Source organism: Mytilus galloprovincialis, chromosome 11, assembly GCF_965363235.1.
Source record: "Mytilus galloprovincialis chromosome 11, xbMytGall1.hap1.1, whole genome shotgun sequence".
Lineage (NCBI taxonomy): Eukaryota > Metazoa > Mollusca > Bivalvia > Mytilida > Mytilidae > Mytilus > Mytilus galloprovincialis.
The window spans coordinates 58,170,903-58,180,958 of record NC_134848.1 but is presented as its reverse complement, the minus strand read 5'-3'; the positions used below and the strand labels follow the sequence as shown (position 1 = coordinate 58,180,958).

Here is a 10,056-nt window from a genome sequence, read left to right as displayed (position 1 = left end):
GTATAATACAATTAATTATTTCAAACTAAATAAAGGAAATAAGAGAATTGTTTAGTTCCATATTATTTTAAATATTTTATTAGTTAATATAAACTATATGAAGATTTAAGTTGTGCAATTAATTAAATTTAAAAAATAATTAAGTTAATTTGATAACTTCTAAGCTGGAAACTCTACAAAAGTTTCAAGAAAATTCATGAAATATGGTAAAAAGAATTCAGATGAGTTGCGAACATAACAAACAACTAAACAATGTTATTTTACGAATCACTTACAATAAAAGAAAATGGTGTAATAGTATAACCAAGAAAAATATCCTGAACAAACTGAAATAAACAAAATAGTAATCTAACACGAGATACAAAGTTTCAAGAAATTTAATCCGTCATATGGTAGGATATTACAGCACACACAACTATATAAATATTAAAAACAAACCTTCAAAGTCCAAAGAGTATATTGTAAAATTTGTGCAAACTGGAATTCCTTCCAGTCCTGACAATATGCACATATTGACTTTGTGATGCAACACTTTTTACAGTTGCATTTTAATAAAATCCATATTTGTTCAAGCAGGAGCAGCAAAATATGATTTTTAACAACTTAACAAACATGAACTAAATGAAGCTACCTGTATTTACCTATCTGTTTAATTAGTATGATTGTTTTGATAAGCATGCACTTTTGTTGTGATATATATAAGTAATAATGATACAAGGGGAATCATTGGCACTAGTACTGCAGTAGTGTGCAACTCAAAGTATTCACCAGACAGTCATATAAAAAAGTTTTAAAAAAGTTAAAAGAATCTCTTCTTTATCTAAAATCCGTCAGGCACTCCTTCTTTGCGGAAGTCGGAGTTAGCAGTAACACATCCTTCCCGTCGCTGAAGTATACCTTGTACTACAGATCCTGCACTGTCTTGCACTGTTATATTATGTCCACGTGACACCAATCCATCAAGAATAAACTAAAATATAAGATGAAAATTGTTATATATCATTTAGTCAAGTCACATACAATGTACGTAAACAGAGAAGTGTATCTTTATCGTACAGAGTATATTCTGATTTTTCTTATTTCAATACGGAATCCATCAACGTTTTGAGTTTTACTTTTCCGCGCATGCATTCATGATGCCGGTTGCTTTAGATTTATTTTTTTACCATTTTTCCTTTATTTATGAAATTTATATCTGTACTTTTTACTTTTAACATTTTTTATAAAATGTAATGAAGTCAGAGGGGAAATACGACAAGGGAAGATATATAGGGTCAACTGGGGAATAACACCATATCACCATATCACCATATTTCTCTATACATTAGCCATACAGTGACAACTTACCAGTGCAATGCGTTTACAAGGGAACATAACGTCACCAGTAAGGGTAGGGTTGAGCGCTCACTTACATGTTTTATCTAGTACTTTGTGTCCAAATGTCCAAGGTTAGGAATCTGCAATTTTGTGTTTGTCGTTGGATTTCTGTCTGTTTTGTGGTTTAGTGTTTTGTCAAAATCAGGACGTTAGTTTTTTCGTTTTAATTGTTGAACATTTTTTTCATTTGAGAGCCATACATTGCTTGTTAACCTTTATGTATTGGTGTTGGTCAATGTAAAAGGCCGTACAGTAACACGAAGTTACTTTCAGCCACCTAATTTGGTCTCTGGTTGATAGGTGTCTCATTTGACAATCATCCCACGTATTATTATTATTTTTACACTGTTTAAAATATTTGTAACATTGACACCAAATTCAATTTTATGGTTTAGTACTCCTCATTACAATTTGAACTTAATTAATATGTTGCTATAAAGTTTCATTTGAATGTCTATGTAGAATGAAGTTATTTAAGCTTTACAGCGACTTTGAGTGGACTTTTTGGATTGGTAAGCAAATGAAATAATAAAATAAACCCAACTGAAGTATTCTTTCATACTCTTCTAAAGTCCGTAGAAAAGTTATCTTTCAGGTTTATTTGAGGGAAATGACTATCTTACGTTAATAGCCAAACTTTACCAACGGGTATGAGTCGTGTTTACTTAATTTCGGAAATATCCGTTTCTAATTATGTAATCTCTATGGTTAATTGTCTATACTTACTTGTGGAAATCCTTTTTCAACAGCAATATTAGGAGGAAGTAGCTGATGGTGTACTCTTCTATGGTCAATGGCCTCCTTTATACTAAAACCTAACCATTGCGTTAAAATGGTAACCTGAAAATTAACATTTGTATTATATGTACTGAGTACATGTACATATTATTATGATCATGGGTATATATTTTTTGTTTACGTACATGTATTCATTTATATGATACAGTCAGAGTACATTTTTTTTGTATATCATATATGACACTTATACATTTATTAGTTTTCTAGGTTTGAGAAAATTATGATCGTGTTTGAAATATTAAACAAAACCATCTTGTTTAATAGATGATGCATGTTTAACAGGTAACGTGATCAATAAACTCAGACCGTTTGGAGTTACAGCTACTGAGTATGTTAAAACAAAATAACATAAAATACCATTCAAATGAATCATCCACTATGCCTCTGAAAGGATTTATGTATGCACAGCACGTGTTTTCTGGTATAAAATTCTTCTGATAATGATGAAAACAAGTGTTTTCAAAGCCATGGCTATATTACCATTGAAGACGAAGGTCAAAGACAGAGAAGCCAATACTTTTGTAAATAATTTTGACGGACCGTTGCAGCCGTAATCTTATAACATTAATGCAATTGTTTTAAGTAATGGAAATTCACAGAAGAAAAGTATTTTTGAAAACATGTCAATACCAAAGCCCTGTCAAAACGGCGGGGTGGTAAACTTGTGCATGTTATACGGGAATATATATTTCGGGACTGTTGCTTAAATATTATGGTGATTATGTCTGAAGAAAGAAAAGAACTGATCAAGATCTTTATTCAGATACCAAACATTTTGTAAGCTAAATCACCAAACCAACTTCAGCCAAAAGGGTACAAGGATAACGATAAAACAGCCATTTATTGTATAAGCATCTAAAACATCTGTCAACAAACTAACTATAAAAAAGAAGATGTTGTATAATTGCCAATGAGACTACTCTCCACAAGAGACCAAATGACACAGAAATTAACAACTATAAGTCACCGTAACTAGTTTAGTCTAGACTTCAGAATGAATTATAATATACACAACAACTATTGTTAAATATCTGTCTGTGGTATTATTAATCGCTGTGTAACTCACCATGGCTGTGGATGTGATTATCTTTGTACCACCCGAGGCTCCAACGATTAGATCTACCACGCCGTCAGGACCAACTACAATACTAGGAGACATGGAGGAAAGTGGGCGTTTCCCAGGTTTAATAAAATTTGCTGGAGATGCACGAAGACCAAAAGCATTAACCGTGTTTGGTGTAGAGAAATCGCCCATCTCGTTGTTAAATATTATACCAGTTCGACTTCCAACAACTTTAGATCCGAAACTAAAATACACATGCATAAAGCAGCCATTTTTGTTTGCAATTTGTGATGATCAATGACAATTTGCTTCCTGTTCTGCTGTATAAAATAGTTCATTGTGTTTTGCGTGTAATAATATATTTGTAGTTCTCCTTTAAAAATGATCAAATTTTTCACCGTGTCGTCAATCGTTCTATAAGTCAAGTGAATCTATTGTATGCTTTGTATGTAGTTTTATGATTATTTAACGGTTGACGCTTATCAATAAAAACCCTTTTGAGCACCGCTGACCAGAAATAAAAGTACTTAAAACGTTTTCATTTAAAGGGTAATACGAGCAGATGAGGGATAATCGAGAAGACAGCAACGCGAAACAATAAAAAAAAATCAAAGACATCTATAGGCTGAGCCAAACATTCGGTCTTCAACAATAATCCCTAAACATTTATGTAACCCGACATAACTGACAAAAGATTGATTGTACTGGTTATCGATACTAAACGTCTATGTTACCCTACCATCACTTACTGAAGATTGATGGTACTGGTTACCGATACTTAACGTTTATAATACCCGACATGACTTTCAGAAGATTGATGGTACTGGTTACCGACATTTAACGTTTATGTTACCCGACATCAACCACTGAAGATTGATTGTACTGGTTGCCGATACTTAACGTTTATGTTACCCGACATAACTCAGAAGATTGATTGTACTGGTTACCGATACTTAACGTCTATGTTACCCTACCATCATTTACTGAAGATTGATGGTACTGGTTACCGACACTTAACGTTTATGTTACCCGACATCAACCACTGAAGATTGATGGTACTGGTTACCGATACTTAACGTTTATGTTACCCGACATAACTCAGAAGATTGATGGTACTGGTTACCGATACTTAACGTCTATGTTACCCTACCATCACTTACAAAAGATTGATGGTACTGGTTACCGATACTTAACGTTTATGTTACCCTACATCACTTACTGAAGATTGATGGTACTGGTTACCGATACTTAACGTTTAAGTTACCCTACATCACTTACTGAAGGCTGATGGTACTGGTTACCGATACTTAACGTTTATGTTACCCTACATCACTTACAAAAGATTGATGGTACTGGTTACCGATACTGCATCTCCATTAGGAGCTAGTACTGACAGGTGTGAAGTTCCTGACGAATTTAATCTATCAAAAAAATTTGGCCCGTAGTATTCTGTTCCGAAAGTTTGACTATCCGAAATCTGAGCACGTATTTCTTCGGCATACTCCTCGGAGGTTAAGGTCTTCACAAACTAAAATGAAAATTGGATTTTTTTTTTTTTTTCGTTTAGTTTATGTTTACATGAATACCTTATAGTAATAAAATGCATAACAGCATCGAATATGAATCAATATTGAATAAGGCTAATTATCAAGTTACATCACAGCCACAGGCACTTGTTTCTATCCATGGGAAGACCCACCACTATCAACGATCACAGCATATGACTAAAATAAGTGTAGAATGAAGATTTTGTTTGTTTTGAGCGATAGAAATGCAGTTCAAAAGCGTGTGTTTTGTAAGCATGGCAAGAAGGAATCTTATTTGCACAATTTCGCAAGTTTTAAAATATGCATTAAACATTCCTACGTACTTCAATTCTTTTCACTTGTAAGCAAGACAAATACATAGTCTGTTTTCTAAACATGCCTTCATATATAGGCAGTTTATATTTGCATAATCTAATTTCAATTGATTTATTAGTACAAACAAGTATATATTACATATTTGTTTTTCGTTTATTTTTTGTACATTAATTAGGTCGTTAGTTTTCTCGATTGAATTGTTTTACATTGTCATTTTGGGGCCTTTTATAGTTGACTTTGCGGTATGGCCTTGTTCATTGTTGAAGGACGTACCATGACCTATGTCCCTTGTGGAGAGTTGTTGCATTGGCAATCATACCAAATCTTCTTTTTCACATATATATGATATGTACTGACCTCGTTTAATTCTTCGTTAAAAGCCTCGTCTTCAACATCTCCATCACCAAGGTTCGTTCGTTTAGCAAAACCAAACTTAAAGGCTTCTATGATTCTATGCCAAATCACTATTTCTTTTTGTTTACAAGAAAGACTTTTATCGTTCAGGTTATATCCTACAAGACGATGTATAGTTTACAAACTAATGTAATATAACCATAGGTTTTTCTTACATCGAGCTTAAAAATACCATTGAAAGTTCATCATTTGAACAATATATTCAAACTGTATAGAACTTCATATCCAATAAACAATAACGTCATACTTCAGAAACAAAATTGTAAAGGAGACGAAGAGCTCTGTACATATCCGGCGATATCTTGATCAGTAAAACAGAAAATTACTTTTTATCTCAATTTAATTGTTACTTATGTTTTGGAGATATATTTCGTAATGGCTTTTACTAAAAGCACATTTACGGCTGTCAAACCAGAAAAGTAATCCAAAATACTATCTTTCACTTTAAATTTTAGTTCTTCTTCGAACCGTCCAGTATATTTAATATGAACAGTAAAATTGACGGCGATGTTGGAGGAGTTTGGTGAACTGTTTTCAAGGTGAACGGTGTTCTGGTTGAAAGATTTTCCAGGTAAACGGTGTTTCAAGTGAAAGATTTTCCAGGTAAACGGTGTTTCAAATGAAAGATTTTCAGGTGATAAGTTTTAAATGTGAAAGATTTTCAAAGTGATACATTTTAAATGTGAGAGATTTTCTATGTGATGGATGTTCCAGGTGAAAGGTGTTCTAGGTGATTTATATATAAGTGTTCAAGGTGAAAGGTGTACAAGGTGGAAAGTGTTCAAGGTGAAAGGTATTCCTGGTAAAAGGTGTTCAAGGTGAAAGGGGTTTCGAGTTAAAGTTAGTCCATGTGAAATGTGTTCCAGATGAAAGGTGAACTCCATGTGAAGAGTATTCCAAGTGAAAGAGCAGGTGAAAGGGGTTTCAAGTAACAGTAAGTCCAGATGAAATGTGTTCCAGATGAAAGGTGTTCCAAGTGAAAGAGCAGGTAAAACATCTGATTCTAGTTCTAACCGTCCAATATATTCAATATGAACTGTAAAATTGCTCCGCTAGACGGTGGTGGAGGAGAGAACACAGTTTTGTCAGTGTTTAGTTTAACTACCAACGGATCCTTTACTAGTGCCGTGTACTCAGCAAGATCGTCCTCAGTGATGATACCTCCTGTTAACAGAAACAAGACTTTGCTAAATAGAAATATATTTACTTGCCTCTACTTGCATTGGGTATTCTCGATACGGCTAAAATAATGTAAAACTAAATTATGTACACAGACTTAAAAATGGAAATGTTCAAGAGACTTTAAAACCTAATAAAAAAAGGCTGAACTGTATGATTCTGTAATATTCTAATTAAGCTAGGCATAACAATTAAATGCAGGTAGGAAGGCAGGAAGCATAACCATATGTTTGGCCTTAGCAGTGATACTAAAAAGTAAAATCACAAAAATACTGAACTCCGAGGAAAATTGAAAACGGGAAGTCCCTATAATAAAAATCTAAAACGCATCAAATGTATAGAAAACAACTGTCATATTCCTGAGTTGGTACAGGCATTTTCTTATGTAGAAAATGGTGGATTACGTTTCCGTCTTCGCGGATCTTATATGACGCTGCTACATCTTACCTGCATCCTGTATGTCCGCCACTATATCTTCCGTTAATCTGCCATTATAGAATGCATCAACACCTTCATTAGCAATGATCTCCAAAGTTCTGGCTAATTTTGGCCTTTTGACAGTTTCCCCAACTTCATAGAAACGCCCTGTTGCTGGGTTAACTATTAAATATCTATGAAAATATCAAGATATACTATGTACTTTTATAAATTGTTACTTGTATTGAGTGTTGTCTCGTTGCACTCATATCACATCTTCCTAATCTAATTGAAGATGTAAAATCAAGTGTTTTAAGAATTACAAATAGTAATAAATATGTTTCCTTCAAATGAAAACCTTTGTTTTTATCGAATCTCAAAGGAGACGACCAAACATCATTCATATCAAATAATTACATTATTTCTTTAATTTTTACAGAACAAAAATTGTTTCGCCTTCTTCGCATTTAAGCAAATTCTTTTGAAGAAATTAAAACAAAAAGTCAATAGATAAGGTATTGTTGGTTGGATCTGATCTGTGCATTTCGTTCCAAAAGCTCCCAAAGATTAATTGAGTTTGGTGCTCCCTATGTAAACTTGATCTTGATAGACAACAATAAATCTTAGCAATCGAGCATGCCCATAAAGAAATGGTTTACATTACAACGCATGCTCTCTATAATCAGATGTTTGGTATTTTCAAACGTTAAGTAAACAGCGTTAATCCGATAAATATCAGACATGCTGAAAAGCTTATACTAACTTTAACCCCTGGAATTTTTCAATAGTTTCGGTTTGACGAGACATAGCAAAGGCGACGGGGGATCCAACCACTATACCCTCCTGACATAATTTTATTGATGGCTGAAATAAATCTTTCCATGGAAGTCTACCACCGATCTGATGAGCTAACCAATAACCACGTATCTCGCCAGGAACACCAACAGCCAACCCACCTAAAATCAAGAACAAATTGTTTAATAAATAAAGGCAACAGTAGAATACTGCTGTTCAAAGTCATAAACGGACTATTAGATAACAACTGCAATATTCCTGACTTTGTACAGGACATTTTATGAAAAAATAGAGGATTGAACCTGGTTTTGTTGCACTTTTATTTATCTGCATGCGTATGTTACAGACTGAATTAGAAAAAAAAGTTGTTTTTTAGAAAATTTCAAAGAAAACGCAAGTAGCACATCTTGGACCGACACTTATGATTAGATTTAACAAATAATCTCAAAATTCAGCACTTTAATTTCATAAAAGAAAGCAACTTCCAAGCAAGGATAGAAGCTCATAAAATCGGGAAAAAAACGCAGGACTTCTGGAATATCCGGAGAGCCGACAACCTTGCTTCGGAAGTTGAAAAGAAAGACCAGATATTTAGAGATAAGACATTGACGAGACGAAGTTCTCCGAAAAGGACAGTCACGTGACCACGTGGCGGTAAAACATCAATTATACTCAATCGTCTAAACTTGATAAATTCCGTTCATCGAGGATTGCCGATTATAGTATTACCATACAGTACTATATTATCTAATTCGAATTTTCTATCAATCTATCTATTTATATATAATCGTTTGGTGTTTTTTCCGACATTTTTGTAAAAGTAAAATTGAGAATGGAAATGGGGAATGTGTCAAAGAGACAAAAACCCGACCATAGAACAGACACAGCAAAAGGTCACCAAAAGGTCACCAAAAGGTCACCAAATGGTCTTCAATGCAGCGAAAAAGTAAATGTTTTCTTCAGTTTGAACGCGATTTAAAGCAAATGTAAAGCCTGATTGCTTTATTGTTTTATCATTAAACTTATGGTAATGAAAATTCAGTTCTACAAGTGTTGGTAGTGAAAAGTAAAATCACAAAAATACTTAACTCTGAAGAAAATTCAATCGGAAAGTCCCTGGTCACATGGCAAAATCAAATGACAAAACGCATCAAAAACTAATGGACAACAACTTTCATATTCCCGACTTGGTACAGACATTTTCAAATGTAGACAATGGTGGATTGAATCTGGTTTTAAAGCGCTAAACCTCTCACTTGTACGACAGTTTGATACGTACCTAATGTAGATGATCTATTGACAAACATGGTCTCATTAGCTCCACCAGGAGCTGTTTCACGAGCCATGATCGTGTATGCAGACCTATACTCCCTGAAATCAAGATGTTGTCGGCGATAAGTAAACTCTTCTATACACATTATTTTTCAAAAGTTAGTGGCAATCATAAATGTGAACCGACAAGTCAATTTCTATGCTTATATCATGTGATAAAGCTCAGATATCGAAAAAATCAACTCAGTAACTGTACGATTGTAACTGTTGGATTGTATAACTGACTTAAATAAATCTTTTATGCTTTATGATTTGTGTGGTAAACGGTCTTCTTAATAGCAATGTTCTATACTAGTACTTGATTTTAGATGCATTGTTTTAAATAATTTCTATTTAAGAATTGAATGCTCTTTTTTGTAAATTTATTGGGGTGTAAAAGCGTTGAACGAAGTACATTTTGTATGAAGCGCGGAAGCTCTTTATACTAAAAATGTGCGCACAGTCAACGCTTTTACAACCCTATAAAGTTACAAAAAATAAGCATTCAATACTTATAATTACATTTTTACCTATAGGATCATGAAAACACGCCTTTTATCAAGTTTTTATTTCATTTACCTGTGCACTTTATTGTGGGACCTCGTGTCATCATGAATGAAAAGTTGCATTGTGTAATGCAATTGATTAAGGAATATCACGAGATTGCTAGTTAGCCAATCAGAATAACGTATTATAATGAAACATACATCTAATGTAATTATTTGACAATAACACAGTAACACATGAATTGAGACTGGCATATTCATAGTAAACTGTGTTTCTCGTCTATAAGACAAATATGACTCATCACTGGAAGCCGCAATGTATGGAATTCAGGAC

At 33.6% G+C, this 10,056-nt stretch overlaps 1 protein-coding gene across 1 annotated transcript; it reads right to left on the bottom strand.

Annotated features, from left to right (window-relative positions):
* Positions 1-320: 320 nt before the first annotated feature.
* On the bottom strand, positions 321-9,251 carry LOC143050835 (glutathione hydrolase light chain 1-like). Its single transcript, XM_076223944.1, has 8 exons — positions 9,211-9,251; positions 7,141-7,304; positions 6,529-6,678; positions 5,458-5,612; positions 4,576-4,766; positions 3,242-3,482; positions 2,104-2,217; positions 321-970 (listed from the first exon to the last, which is right to left on the bottom strand). Exons 1-8 carry the CDS (start codon positions 9,249-9,251, stop codon positions 821-823), a joined length of 1,206 nt encoding a protein of 401 aa, XP_076080059.1. The 3' UTR covers positions 321-820.
* Positions 9,252-10,056: the final 805 nt, after the last annotated feature.

Coding starts and splice junctions, on each gene's coding strand:
- LOC143050835 (XM_076223944.1), bottom strand. CDS start 9,251: ATGGCTCGTGAAACAGCTCCTGGTGGAGCTAATGAGACCAT. Junction 6,679..7,140: donor GGCGGACATACAGGATGCAG/GTAAGATGTAGC, acceptor TTCTGTTAACAG/GAGGTATCATCACTGAGGAC. Junction 4,767..5,457: donor TTAACGAAGAATTAAACGAG/GTCAGTACATAT, acceptor TTTTCATTTTAG/TTTGTGAAGACCTTAACCTC.